Below are 14,583 nucleotides of genomic sequence, written 5' to 3'. Positions count from 1 at the left end.
ATGTAGTAAATTGTCAATGTGAACCCTTGCAAGAAAAGCTACTTTTAGGGTACTCTGATCTGTATATTTAGAGACCTTTTTTTCTAAAATAAAAACAATCCTAAGTAAACATAGAAAGAATAATTGTATACAGATTATCTTAGTATATTGTGATTGTGCACAAGTTAAAAATCCAGAAAGGTGAATGAGATCATCAAATAAATATAGATGACTTCCCGTTGATTGGTCTGAGGTGTCACATTTCAAGTAGGATATAATAATTGATTCTCAGTGATACCCAAGTATAAATGTAGTCAACTGTCCAAGTGTGGTGAAAAAAAGGTGGATTTTGCTGCAATGTCTTTTTAATCTGTAGGAGACTTGACTTGCTACTTGCATTTTACTGCAACTTTTTTATGCTAGCCTATTTCCTAGTTTCTGTGTATAGATGAGCAGTATCTAAAATTTGTTGTGAGCAAAGCCTGTATTTTCTCAGCACATCATTTTATACAGTTTTGGGTTTTTTTCCTCTTTCATGTAGAGAATACATCCTGGAGTTACTGGAAAGAGGGAATGATAAATTCCTGGTGTTTGGTCATCACAAGATAGTGCTGGATGCAATAGTTGCAGAGCTGAAGAAGAAAGTAAGTAATTGACTGAGTTGTCTTAACTTTATCACTATTCCAGCTTCAAAGCTGTTTAAGAGCTCCCCAGAGTTATGGCCAGACAGATAGTTTATGAAAGTTAGTGGCAGAGATAATTTCTACTTGCTGTGCTTCTGAATGTGCTCTTCACTGAGGGAGCTGAATGCCTCACAGGATGTGCTTCGTATTAGCTGAATGGCTTTTGTTGTATTTAATGTTCTTTAATCTCCATTGTCTGCCTTGAAGCTTGTGAATTCTTGGAGGAGTATTACCCTGTGTGGCAATCTCTGCTTTGTCCTCCAGGCTTTCCTCAGAGAGGGAGAATGCAACAACGCAAGTCCAGCTATGGCTTCCTTCCTTTGTGGTGCTCTTATGTTTTTGAACTGGGATACTGTAGGGAGACTTGATAGACCTGCCAGTCATCTCTCTGCCTTCAAAAGTGTTTGGCTAATTACTCTTGTGAGGCTTCCATGGATGCCCCTAAAGAGTTCTTGGTCATGCTTGGGGCAGTGTGAAGGATGCTTTAAGTTAATATTTCAAACTATAAACCACAGTGGCAGGAGTGACTTTGCTGCCTCTGTGGCAGCATCCTTCAGTAGAGCAAGGAGGTTGGACACTCAAGAGTAATAGCCCTGCATCACCCAAGTTTGTCATGCCTCTCCTGAAGCTACCGCAGAGCAACTAAGACGTGTAGGATCCCACCTCCTCCCATCACAAATAGGGGAAGACTTAGGGAGGTTTGGGAGGTTGTAGCAGCTGTAACATCAGCACACAGTGTTCAGCTTTGTATTAAGCCAGTTGCCTTTTCACTGTACTTGAGCTGCCAGCTTGTTGCTGTTGTTGCTGTCCTTCCTGTTGTTCAGAACTGATGGGAGAGCAGTGGACATAAGAACAAATCATGCATTGTGAGCAGAGGGGAGGTACATTATATGCTGAGCTACAGTGCTTCTGCCTTAAAGATGAGGAAAGGTCTTAAAAATACAACTGTTGCCTTTTTACATTCCTGGTTCTGCCACGGGGAAGGGAAACAAAATCCACTAAAACATGGGAGGAGGATACAGGAAAGGGGACACGTGGCCTCTGAAAAGTATCTTCTGCCTTTTTACAGCATGTTGAACACATTCGCATTGATGGCTCCACACCTTCAGCTGAGCGGCAGTCTCTGTGCCACAAATTCCAGTTCTCAGAGAAGCAAGTTGTGGCTGTCCTGTCCCTCACTGCTGCAAACATGGGCCTGACATTGTCTGCTGCAGACCTGGTGGTGTTTGCAGAGCTCTTCTGGAACCCAGGGGTATGTGTCCTGGAGAGGTCAGGAGTTGGATGCTCCCTGGAGAGCAGAAACATTGGCACTCAGGAGGAGATGTAATGGGCAGAGGACTTTCTCAAGGGTTTTCTCTTTCTCTGATGGCTACTTGTCTGCGCACCCCCAAGTGCCTGGGCTTCAACCAGTGAGGCTGGTTACACAACTCGCTGGTTGGAGAAGATGGTGTGAAAGGGAAACATGTTCCTGTTTGTTAATTTGACAGAGCTCTCAACCACTTGCCCAGCCAAGACCTGAAAGGATCCATCATCAGTGCTGACCCACTGCTTCTGAAAAATGCTCAGTGCCTTTTGGGAACTTGGTGCACTAGATTACTTCTTGGCTTAGTCTGTGTTTGAGGATGTAGGTGTTAACAGGATCCAGATGAGAAATAGTTGCTAAACTCAAGAAACAAGATCTCGCAGTTCTCTGGTGCTTAAGCTATTTCTTAGATGTTGCCGTTCTCACTTTATTTTCTGTGTTGTGTTTTTACATAAAGGTTTTGATCCAAGCAGAAGATCGGGCACATCGGATTGGACAGACCAGCTCTGTTAATGTTCACTACCTGGTGGCTAGAGGCACAGCAGATGACTACTTATGGTAGGAAGTGAGAAAGTTGCTTTGGTTCTCCTGCCACCTGTTTTCACTGTTTGTCACATATGTGATGTAAGGTGCTTAATGTTAGTGCTGATTTCCACAACCTGTGAGGGGAGGAGCAATAACTGCCAATCAGGGCTGCTGTGAGCTGGTGACATGGCCTGGCCACAGTGGGCATAACTAAGTGGATGACAAGCAGGAAGAACAAAAGTAGTTATCTGCCAAAGAAAGGGCTGTTGAGAGAAATTCTGGGAGAGTTGATGCATCCAAAACCTTCACATCCTCTGTATAAGGAGAGGGAATTGTCTTAGATACAGCCCAGAACATTCGTGTGCTGGAGTAAAGTGCTGAATACTTTCAAGCAAAGTCAACAGACACTGGAGATGGTTCAGTGTGTTGTGGATCAGATCTCAGGAGCAATCTGGCTGCTGAGTGCTTGGAGAGGGAGCTGTGGAGGAGGACTGTACTGTTGCTTTCCTCTTGCTCTTCAGTGAGCCCTCTGGATGGATTAAAAAAGTGCTACTGGCCCACCTCTGGAGAGCTGTGGTCTGAGCCTTTTTGGCTGCAGTGTGAGCTATCCATGGACACTGGTCCTTAGGGCTGGTCAGTCTGACATCCTGGGGAAGGGGAGGATCTGAGGAATTCTTAGTGCTGCAAGGGAACTGACCTGCAAATGATGAGAAGAAATTATCCACCAGCTGGTTCATTTAAAGTCCAAAATTACATGTTTATTACCTTGTTTAAGGGAACGAATGAACTAAGTGAACTTGTGCAGTTCCCAGAATATCATGATGGCAAATAATTACAACCCTACAATGCAGGGATCTGGAAACTGATGTATCGCCCACATTTCATGGAAAGTTAATGACAGTAATTCTGCCTTTATTTGTGAAATGCTGTCCATGCAGTCATTAATGCTTAATGGGAAGGAAATATGGCTCTTCAAAGGAGGACAGTGTCATCCTTTTTTAAAGACAAGAAAAAGAACAAGATGACAAGGCTATTTGGTAAATGCATTAATTGTGCTGTGGCCTTTGCTTCTTTCAAAGAGTCTAGTCTGCAGGTGTGGTTGAGACCTCGTGGCCTCTTGGGCCAGTGATGGATTCTTCCTCCTGCAGTACATTGGGAGATACCCTAGAAATGCTGATGTGTCCCTTGATGGGGATTACCATTGCTTACCTTGGAGACTGAACACACAGGCTATTTATTGGGACTCCCTTTAGCTGCATCTCCTTGTTCTGACTTCGTATCATTGGCGTTGCCTCAGTCAACTTGTTTCCCTACTGGATGTGTGTGTTCTCCAAATATTTATGGCCTGAAATCCTCTTCTTACTATTTATTTAAATAGGATTGTGTGGTGGGTTGACGCTGGCTGGATGTCAGGTGCCCACCAAAGCTGCTTTATCACTGCCCTGCTCAGCTGGACAAGGGGGAGAAAATATAATGAAAGGCTCATGGGACAAGATAAGGACAGGGAGAGATCATTCACCAATTGCTGTCACAGGCAAAACAGACTCAACTTGGCGAAATTAGTTTAATTCATTACCAATTAAATCAGAGTAAGATAATGAGAAAATAAAACACCTTCCCCTCTCCTCCCTCCTTCCCAGGCTCAACTTCACTCCAGATTTTCTCTACCTCCTCCCGCACAGGGGTGCAGGGGGCCAGGGGGTCACAGTCAGTTCATCACATGTTGTTTCTGCTGCTGCTTCCTCCTCAGGGATAGGACTCTTCACACTCTTCCCCTGCTCCAGTGTGGGGTCCCTCCCACAGGAGACAGTCCTCCACAAACTTCTGCAATATGGGTCCTTCCCACAGGCTGCTGTTCTTCACGAACTGCTCCAGCGCGGGTCCCCCACAGGGTCACAAGTGCTGCCAGCAAACCTGTTCCAGCGTGGGCTCCTCTCTCCATGGGTCCACAGGTCCTGCCAGGAGCCTGCTCCAGCGTGGGCTTCTCATGGGGTCACAGCCCCTTTGGGCATCGCCTACTCTGGTGTGGGGTCCTCCCTGGGTTGCAGGTGGAGATCTGCTCTGCTATGGACCTCCATGGGTGCAGGGCACAGCCTGGCTCACCATAGTCTTTATCCCCTTAAACATGTTATCCCAGAGGCGCTACCACTGTTGCTGATGGGCTCGGCCTTGGCCGGCAGCGGGTCTGTCTTAGAGCCGGCTGACATTGGCTCTGTGGATAAAGGGGAAGCTTCTATCAGCTTCTCACAGAAGCCTCCCCTGTAGTCCTCCTGCTACCAAAACCTTGCCATGCAAATACAATACATATTGATACTTATTTAAATTGGATTGATTGATATCCCAAGACAGCATACAGTTATAAACAAGAGCAGGACAGGTTAAGGAATGAGCAAACTTTGGTAGAAAAGCCATCTTTATACCCTGTTATATCTTTTTTTTTTATCTACATGTATTAAATTACACAGTGTCCTTGCATGGTATTTGATTCCTTTCATTAATATCTGTTTATCTCTCCTAGGCCAATGATTCAAGAGAAAATCAAAGTGCTGGGAGAAGCTGGTCTTTCAGAAACCAATTTCTCCAAAACAGCTGAATCCACTAATTACTGCCCTAAGGTAATAGACCTGAAAGAATATCAGTGGTCCCTAGGAGACAGTGAATGGGCTTTTGCTTGTGTACATCCAGATTAGCAAGTGATTGTCAGGCTGACCTTACACCTGTTCTGCCTTTAATGCCACAGACTGGATTCTCCAACCCCTCCCAGGATCTATGCCTTGACTTGGACTCTCCACAGAGAGTTCCCAAACTTGCTGCATGAAAGGAGACTTGATAGCCTCCATAGCATGTATTTGTCTGAAATATATATATATTTATGTGTAAGTATGATATATAATATATACACACATGTGCATTGGGGAGCACCTTCTGTTGCTCACTTTGGTTTTATATGACAATGTGTATGCAGATTCTGTCTGTTCTAATTTTTCAGCCAGATCCAAAGCAGAAGACCATCTATGACCTTTTCCAGAGGACCTTCTCTGAGAACAGGGATGATGCTGATGAAGTTTTGCTTTTGGAGGCAGCTGATGCTTGCTCTGAGTTTGACTCTGGCAGTGCCTTGCAAGATACAGAAGGAAATACGTGTTCAGTGAGTCCCCCCAAAAAGCGGCGTATCGAGGAGTTTTTTAAAGTGTAACAATGACAGCAAAAGAGATTTTTTTTTATTAAAAAACCCAAAAGCAATCAAGTATTTTTTTGAGTTTTAGAAAATAAAAGACTAAATTTTTGTGTGTCTAGTGCATTTCATCTCAAAGGATGAGAAGGCAATCTGACAGTGTGACAGATGAGCAGTGCACACCTGGCAGCCTGCATGTTTTGCAGTCCTGGTTTTGCTGATGACTGAATGGCCATGGGCAGGTAGCATGCTGCTTTGTTTCATCATGTCAGCTTCCACAGTTGTTTTGTTTAAAAAGCAGATAATGGTTGACTGTCCACAAAGCAGAACTGTTGTAAAAAGTAACTTATCAGCAGCTGCAGAGTGCTTCTAACAATCAGTCTTCCATCTCCAAGAATTTTAATCTGTATTTATAGGAGTCAGTTCACCGGCAAAATTTAGCCCTTGTCACACACTGGCTCTCTGGTATTCAGTTTGGCAGTAAGGAGAAAAGATCCAGACAGATCTTGATGTTTTGTGGGGGTGGGGCAGAGGAGGAGAGTCCCAGACTTTTGTCTGTGCAGAACAGTCAGTACCTTGAAACTAAGTGGTGCAACTGTCTGCCAGGAGGTGTGTAGTGCCTGTTAGGCATGTGTCTGCCTGAGCACATGGATCTCTGGTATCCTCTGCTAAATCTTAGGATGTGCTCTGTGACAAGTGCTTCTTGTGTCAGTGGAGGGTGAAGCTTGTGCTTGGCTGCCAGGGATTAAGCCTGGCTGCTCAGGAAAGGCGGGGAGGGGGTGTTTTCTTCAAGACTCAAGGCTGACTTCCACAGATGAGTGAGGGGAGGGGCACATGTGCAGATTTTTGTGCTTGTTTTGTAAGAAACTGGCTCTGGACCAAGCTGTTTAAATAAAAAGTTGTTTTAAATCATGGTTCCCAAGCTTTTGGTACTTTTTCTATTAGAATTTCATCTCTAACTTGGTCCTTAAGCTTGAGAAATATATGATGCAGTGGAAATATTAGTGGTTTTAAGTATTTACAATGGCTGAAAGATAGGCCTTTTTCGGGATACTTTCTTTTGTGCTTTCTAAAACTCACGAACTTTCAAAAGGGAAACTCCCATGATACTTTGCTTGTAGATGAATCCAGAGCTACTTACATAATACATTTAGGTTCCTTCCCTAGGACCTGTTCTTTGCTCCCATTACAACTCTGTGTGGGTTACACTGAGAATGCCAAAAGCAGCACTGTTGCTTGATGCAGTGATTAAAATGCTGTTTTCAATTTGTGGTAGTCTTGATCATGCTCTCAGCCCTGTGAACTGGGAGACTTGAACTCCCAGCTTTGGTACTGCCTGAGCAAAACCCACTCTTTGTTTCTTTAAGTTAATGTCTTCCACACTTCTGGCATTAGTACTAGAAATACTTGGAAATGGGCTAGCAAATATGACCAGGGAGTACAGGAGAAGATATAAGTTCAGAGGTACCAGTTAGCTCTGTTTTACAGCCCTAATCTGTAGAGAAGAGTGGGGGAAAAGCAAACAGAAGGCTTACATTTAGCTTCTGGAGGCCAGGAGCTAACATGCTGTGCAGGCAGCGTGCTTGGCTGTGTGCAGATACCAGACACTGACAAAAAGACCTCTCTTCTATGGTCAAGGAGGAAGAAGCTTGTGCTACAACATCAACCTGATAATAACTGGGGTATTTTTTCCTGTATCAAAGGGTTTGATTATCCCATTTTCAGCAAGTGTTGTCATGGAAATGCCCTACAGGCTGCGTATACAATTGTGCTGGGTGGAGACTTGCTTTTCATTCATGACTTCAGAAGGTGCTTTGGTGTGTGTGCAAGTGAAGAGGAGTAAGGCTGAGAGCTAAACATCATTTCTCTTGCTCCAACAGCTGGCCAGGAGACAAATACACACTTTTTGACATTTTTAAATGTCTGTTGTCTTGAACACAGAGTATTTAATCTGTTTCTAGGACACATGATCTTTCTACTTGCAGAGGGTTGCTCTGTGTAAGGGGTGAGAAATGTTGCTGTCTGCCTACTGAAAAAGAATATGGAAGACATTATTTGTATACCCATATTGTCATCTCCTATAGGAGTAATTCTCTTCCTCCTTGTAAAGCTACAGCTATGTCAAAACTCTATTTTTCTGAAACCTGCTGAAAGTACCCTTGGAGAATTCTGCTTCTCAAACTCAATTTATGTTATCTATGTATTGATAAATCCCAGACCTGTTAGGGGAATGCTAGATGTACTCTTTATTTGTTAGGACTCCTAAAATCTCATCTGGTTTGCTGCAGAGTTAAAAAAGCTCTTCAGGTACACTTGAGGTTCACTTTATCCTTACTAGATGAAAAAGGGGAGAAGAATCTTGCAGGAAAGTGCTTTTAGTCATTACATCAAGGGAGTGGAAAGACTGTGCAGGCCTTAGCCCAACTACACCATTGGTCTGTCATGAATGTGATGAGCTGGCTGGGAAGCTGCCAGCAGTCTCAGACAGGATCTCCAAGGCTTGCTGATGAGAAGGTAGTGTGCAGGTTGCTGGTGAGAGCCCTAGGCAGGGCTCTTGGGGACTTTTACACCTGCTCATGGAAAATGGTACAGCTGTAACTTTTTGGCATTATCTGAAGCCCAGTAAAGGGAAGGACCCATCTTGGAGCATCTTACTGCAACTGGATGCCTGCTTGTACACCTGTGTCTGTGTTCCCACCCATGTTAGAGAAAGGCATGTTTTCAGGAAGGGTGCCAAACAACAGGTAAAAATACCTGAGCAATAAAATGGACCAGTTCAAACTACATCTTCAGTACACGAAGCTGGCCAGCCTGGGACGTGCAGAAGAGTTGAAGGTGGTAGACTGTCAAGGCAAGGCTTTTGGAGCTGTGTTGGCCTGTCTGCATCCATCCATCTTCTCAGTCACTTGGAAACGCACGTTTATTTTGGCAGTGCTGGGAATGGCTGCCATCTGAGGGGGCTGGGTTTGGTTGGCGGCGGAGCTGTCTGTAAGACTGGTAGATGAAGCATATGACCACGTACTGTTGCTGTCACAGCAAACTAACTCCGGAGATACAGACTGGAGAACAGCAGTAAATCCTCTGTCCTGGATGTGTTGTCTGACAATTTTTATTATTTTTTTAACCAGATAGTCACAAAGCAGCCAAAGGAACTTTTTTTTTTTAATACATTGGTATCAAAGATGTATTCTATGAGTCATCATTACAATGAGGATCTGAAAAGGGCAAATATATTCCAAGGGTATATCAAATGAGATTTTGACTCAGCAGAGGGAGATATAAATACTGTTGCCTAAAGCCCTGCTCAGTCCTCGCCTGCAACAGGGCTCTGGCCCACCAGCTCCCACGAGACCTGCTTGTCCAGGAGGAGCGCTTGCAGGGATGACTGGGGAACAGGGTGCCTCCCAGGACAGAGGGAGTTAAAAATATGAATGTTCAAACCCTCAAAGAGCAAGAGCCGAGAGATGATGTGGCATCTCTCCATGTGCATCTCTGAAAGTATAGACCCCAGCCAGGGAAAGGCTAACCAGTGGCAGGGTGTTCTCTAGTCATTAATTCCCTATTAATTAAATAGACTGCAAATGAAGAGGAAGGCTGTTGTGGGTTGAGGCAGCTGGGGTGGGTATGGGGCTGTCATGGGAGGAAAGGCACCTGCAAAAAGTGTGCAGGGACAGTTTTTCCTGATGGGAGGGGATGACCTGCAGCCGGATCTGCGCATTAAAAACTAACCAGATCACATTTCTTAATGGAGGTTAATGGGTTGCTAATCCCAGTATGGCTCAGCGGCATTGGTACATGTTTTGCTTACCCAGGCGCGGTCTGGGCCATGCAGGAGCCCTCCCAGGTCCTGGCCCCACGCTGTGGTGCTGGTGGTGGCAGAGGCAGCTCGGGTGCCCTGGGCATCCAACTCCGCAGCAGCACACGGTGGCTTTTATGGCTCGTTGTCTCAACACTGGATGACCCCAAGAAATCAGGTAGATGCCATGGTGGCACCTGATCAGGTTATATTGAAACATCTGGGTTTAGGGCAGGTATGTTTTAAGATTAGAATTAATCCTCGTTGATTTTAATTATTATTTTTTTTACCCCTTCTGGAACTCCTAGTCCGGTTTGCTGTTCCTTTTTTAATTCTGACATCTACTTACTACTTATTCTCGTTAAATATGAGGTGAGTGAATGTAACTGCTCCATCTCCTTTCCTGGTCTGACATCCTTGGGTGGAAATCCAGGAACCTGAGCTGTCGCACTACATCTCCCGTCGGCGCTGCTGGAACTGATGTACCTCTTGGGTTTCACACTGATACACGGCGCTTCCTGAGCGAGGAGGCATCTTCCAACATCAAGTTCCAACTGCGTTCCGCTTTGCTGCTTTAGGCTTTAGCTAACCCTGCTGTCGTGGGATGAACGTACAGGATATACAGCGCGACCACAGAGCTACGCCCCGCCACGGCGCAGAGAGGCGCAGGCCGCGTCCCATCCGCTCTACGTCCCGTCGCCTCTAGCCCTCACTTCCGGCGGCGACGACTCCTACTGCGCCTGCGCAGGGCACTTCCCCCTCTCCGCGTCGGCGCCGGGCAGGAAGATGGTGAGTGGGGCTGGGGCGCCGCGGCCCATCCGCCGCCATCGCCCCGGGGCCGCCGCTCTGGGGCTGAGGGGCACGGCGAGGGGCTGTGCGGAGCCCGCTGCGGGCAGGGCACGGCCCGGGAGGGCCTGCGGGGCGGGCCGGGGCCCTGTGTAGGCTCTGCCCCCGAGCAGGGCCCGCGCTGGGTGGCCCGAGTGAGGGGAACGGTAGCCCGAGCGGGGCTGGGGGGCGTCTCTGGAAGGCCGAATAGGCGTCCCAGGAGGAGGCCGGGCCCGGGTTCGCCGCGGTAAGGGGGTGGCGGTGCCTGGGGAGTGGCTTTGCCGGCTGCGGGGTTTCGTGCGGGAGCGGGCTGGCCCTGGGGAGGGAGGTGGCTCTGCTCGGTGTTGGCTGCCGGAGTGCGGCCTTCTGCCCGGAGTGCCCCGGGAGAAGCTGGACGGCTGCAGCAGCCTGAGCCTCCCGCCGTTTCGGCACTAGCACCCGAGTTACAACGTCGGGGAGAGGCGTTGGGCGGCTGCAGCGCCGCTTTGGGTGCTGAGCGCTCTGCGGCCCTGTCAGGAGAGGGGAGCAGCCGAGGAGATGGCGACTTACTCTGAAACTTAACTCTGCTTTGCCTCCCGACAGGCTAAGCGCACCAAGAAGGTTGGGATTGTGGGTAAATATGGTACCCGTTACGGTGCGTCGCTTAGGAAAATGGTGAAAAAGATTGAAATTAGCCAGCACGCCAAGTATACCTGCTCCTTCTGTGGCAAGGTGAGAAACTGCCTTCCCTAAAAAAGTCTTTAAAAATAGTTTTGTTATTGATGCTAGAAATGCAGTTTGATGCTTTGGTAGTTTTTCTGCTAAAGAGATAACTCGATTCATTTTGAGACAGTGATTAGTTTATTGTGAGCTTTAGGCTACTCTCGGATTCCCTTATAAAATAAAAAGAGTTAGTAGACATTTCGTGTCTGTGTTTAGTGGTAGTTAAATGAAAACAAACATAACTTATATTTCATTACACAAATAGTGAGAAATGTTGCCATACTATATGTTTTAGGCATCTAATAAAAATACTTAACAGAATTAAAAAAACACTTGTTACTCTGATAATTAAGGTATGACTTGGGCTTTTTTTTTTCCCTTCAGTAAATTTACAGCTTATCTGGAGGAGGAAGAGAGCTTGCTTTTCACACTTAAAACTTTTGATTGCAGTTGCTTATTTGTATTTGTGTGCTGTATAACTCTGGATGGGGAAGAATTTCTGATAAGAAGTAATCTTACCTGCTTGTGTACATAATCAAAATTCACTCTTAAATCTGGTTTTTGGCAGTTTGAGAGACCCATTGGCTTACGCTTTGCCAAGATAATTTTTATTGATATCTGTAAAGTAGGTATCTTTAAGTGACTGGAAATTTAAAGAGATTTCCATCTGTGTTTTTTATATTCAGCATCTTTGTCATGTGAAGTGAGAACGTTGATAACTCCATTTGCAGAGCTGTCTAAATCCAATATAGGTCTAGGCAAACCCATTGTCAACTTTGCAAGGTGATGGAGACTTGCCCAGGGGAAGGGGGTTCAGCACCCACTACTCAGTGTTTGGATGCTCTTCAGAGGGGTCTGGTTTAGAGCAATCTTGGGATGTCCAGGGAGCACTAGTAACAGCAGTGTTCCATTGGTCATCAGAGCAGGTGAGAATATCCGTTATTATGACCAGTGTTACTCCTTACTATTTTTCTGCTTCAGAAAGAGCTGAATTCTTGATGACATGCTTAGAAATGACCCACTTTATCAGAAGGACTCTCTGTTCTGAAGAATCTGAATAAAAACATTCCCTGATCCTTGCCTGTCTTAAGTAGGCGTATAGTTACTATAGGTAATTCTGTGGTGTGATGCTGAAGTCCTTGTCTGAAGTTTGTTGTTTGACTTTTTCAGGTAATGGAAAGTGCATTTCTTTTTTTTTCATTTTTCTTTTATTGCAGACCAAAATGAAGAGGAAGGCTGTGGGTATCTGGCACTGTGGATCCTGCATGAAGACAGTTGCTGGTGGCGCCTGGACTTACAAGTAAGGACATGAAGAAGCTCCTGTCAGCATTTATTCCCACTTAGCTGAGGCATAATACAGCTTTTTTATTTTTGATTTTTACCTACTAAATCAAATGTTAAGTAGATGTGTCTTGAGTTAGTGATATGTGGGGTTTTTTTGCCTGCATTATTAAAGTTTGATTGGAATGGGTCAGATTGGATTTGATTACTGTTTTTTCCAGTATCTGCACGTGCAGCTGCTGAGAATATTGCATTTTATCCATCATATTACTGCTGCTGGTTTTGGTGGGTCCCTCCAAAATTTCTTTATCTCTCTGGACTTTTACCAAAGCAGGTTTATTTTTTTTCTTCAAAAATGAGCTCTGCATCTTTTTCCAAACTTCAAATAAAGAAATTGAAACATCTGCAAATGTTGAAACTAATATTTTTAATTAAGTAGTCTCTTTTGTGCCTTGTAGTAGCATTTCTGACTGGAGATGTGAGCTACAGTTGTTGCTTGTATGAGGTATTATGCTTGGGCCAGTTTTTTGGTGATGTTGGTAGAAAAGGAGCAGAGGATGCCTGGTTCATGCAGCCATCTCAGGGTGAAGTCATCCGTATGGAAAATACCTGACAGATGTTCCTCTGACCTAATCTAAAAAGAGCTTCAGCAGCTAATAAATTATGCCGCTGACCTAGGGATTATTTTTCTGTTCCTGATTCTTTTGACTGTATAAAAATCTTAATTGTGTAAGGGAACTCTTACCTCTTCTTTCAAAGCCTAAGCAGCATTTTTTTTTTTGTCGTTACTACCCCTGACTTTTCAGTTCAGAGACAGATACAATAGGCAAAACCAGATTTACTCCAAGAAGAATTATTTCCATGTTTTGCTTTTGTTTTAAAAGCATTGAATCCTGATCATTCTTATTGTGATGGTGCCCTTGCTTACTCCCTTTCTTTACTCTTCTTTCCCCCCGCCCAGTTCTGGTAGGAGACACTGTTGCCCCATGCCTAACAGTCGCTGGGAGTCTGAGCCCACGTGCTTGTGCACGTAGTCGATGCGTGACTGGGTAATTTGGGTTGGGATGTAGCTTGTGAAGTTGCATGTGCCTCTGTAGTCAAAGGCCTATGCTTTGTTGTCATGAAAATCAAAGTGGAATTAGCCTCCTGTTGACAATGCAATCAGGCGATAACTATTTGAAATGATTAGTGCTTTCTCAAAAAAATAAGTGGCATGGGTTGTTCTGCTGCCACGTGCAAATGACTCTGCTTCTTCTTCCAGTACCACCTCTGCAGTGACAGTCAAATCTGCAATCAGAAGACTGAAGGAATTGAAAGACCAGTAGAAGCTGCTTCCTGTTCTTGTGAAACACCCTTTTTTTCCCCACTGTCAAGATCAGTCCTTTCAACAATAAAAAGGTGATAACGGAGTGGAATCATGTTCGTCTTTCTGCAAAAAGTCCTGTCTGTCTTGCTGTATGTGGTGGGTTGATGCTGGCTGGATGTCAGGTGCCCACCAAAGCTGTTCTGTCGCTCCCCTGCTCAGCTGGACAGCAGGGAGAAAATATAATGAAAGGTTCATGGGACAAGATAAGGACAGCGAGAGGTCACTCACCAGTTACCGTCATGGGCAAAACAGACTCAACGTGGCGAAATTAGTTTAATTCATTACCAATCAAATCAGAGTAGGATAATGAGAAATAAAAACAAATCTTAAAAATACCTTCCCCTCTCCTCCCTCCTTCCCAGGCTCAACTTCACTCCAGATTTTCTCTGCCTCCTCCCGCACAGGGGTGCAGGGGGCCAGGGAATGGGGGTCACAGTCAGTTCATCACATGTTGTTTCTGCTGCTGCTTCCTCCTCAGGGATAGGACTCTTCACACTCTTCCCCTGCTCCAGTGTGGGGTCCCTCCCACAGGAGACCGTTCTCCATGAACTTCTCCAACATGGGTCCTTCCCACAGGCTGCTGTTCTTCACGAACTGCTCCAGTATGGGTCCCTCCCACAGGGTGCAGTCCTTCAGGAACAGGCTGCTCCAGCGCGGGTCCCCCACAGGGTCACAAGTGCTGCCAGCAAACCTGTTCCAGCGTGGGCTCCTCTCTCCATGGGTCCACAGGTCCTGCCAGGAGCCTGCTCCAGCGTGGGCTTCTCATGGGGTCACAGCCCCTTTGGGCATCGCCTACTCTGGTGTGGGGTCCTCCCTGGGCTGCAGGTGGAGATCTGCTCTGCCATGGACCTCCATGGGTGCAGGGCACAGCCTGGCTCACCATAGTCTTTATCCCCTTAAACATGTTATCCCAGAGGCGCTACCACTGTTGCTGATGGGCTCGGCCTT

The 14,583-nt window shown here is 45.8% G+C and overlaps 2 protein-coding genes across 4 annotated transcripts in view; both read left to right on the top strand.

Annotated features, from left to right (window-relative positions):
• Nucleotides 1-6,574, top strand: part of SMARCAL1 (SNF2 related chromatin remodeling annealing helicase 1) — a 40,425-nt gene extending 33,851 nt beyond the window's left edge. For 2 of the 3 annotated variants that reach the window (XM_074873506.1, XM_074873507.1), the window contains exons 13-17: nucleotides 521-623; nucleotides 1,732-1,914; nucleotides 2,423-2,523; nucleotides 5,009-5,105; nucleotides 5,480-6,574. In XM_074873506.1, coding sequence (XP_074729607.1) covers nucleotides 521-623; nucleotides 1,732-1,914; nucleotides 2,423-2,523; nucleotides 5,009-5,105; nucleotides 5,480-5,686 — 691 coding nt within the window. In that variant the 3' untranslated portion in view covers nucleotides 5,687-6,574. The other variant, XM_074873508.1, reaches the window with a different exon arrangement.
• A 3,520-nt stretch (nucleotides 6,575-10,094) lies between these two features.
• RPL37A (ribosomal protein L37a) lies at nucleotides 10,095-13,684 on the top strand. Its single transcript, XM_074873509.1, has 4 exons — nucleotides 10,095-10,250; nucleotides 10,869-10,997; nucleotides 12,206-12,288; nucleotides 13,531-13,684. Exons 1-4 carry the CDS (start codon nucleotides 10,248-10,250, stop codon nucleotides 13,592-13,594), a joined length of 279 nt encoding a protein of 92 aa, XP_074729610.1. The 5' UTR covers nucleotides 10,095-10,247; the 3' UTR covers nucleotides 13,595-13,684.
• Nucleotides 13,685-14,583: the final 899 nt, after the last annotated feature.

This window comes from Strix uralensis, chromosome 6 (genome assembly GCF_047716275.1).
Source record: "Strix uralensis isolate ZFMK-TIS-50842 chromosome 6, bStrUra1, whole genome shotgun sequence".
Taxonomy (NCBI): Eukaryota; Metazoa; Chordata; class Aves; order Strigiformes; family Strigidae; genus Strix; species Strix uralensis.
This window is presented reverse-complemented; position numbering and strand designations above follow the sequence as displayed.

What these genes read in the sequence shown, in the direction of transcription:
- RPL37A (XM_074873509.1), top strand. An exon ending in CCTGCTCCTTCTGTGGCAAG is followed by an intron (nt 10,998 to 12,205) that starts GTGAGAAACTGC and finishes CTTTTATTGCAG; the next exon opens with ACCAAAATGAAGAGGAAGGC. An exon ending in GGTGGCGCCTGGACTTACAA is followed by an intron (nt 12,289 to 13,530) that starts GTAAGGACATGA and finishes TTCTTCTTCCAG; the next exon opens with TACCACCTCTGCAGTGACAG.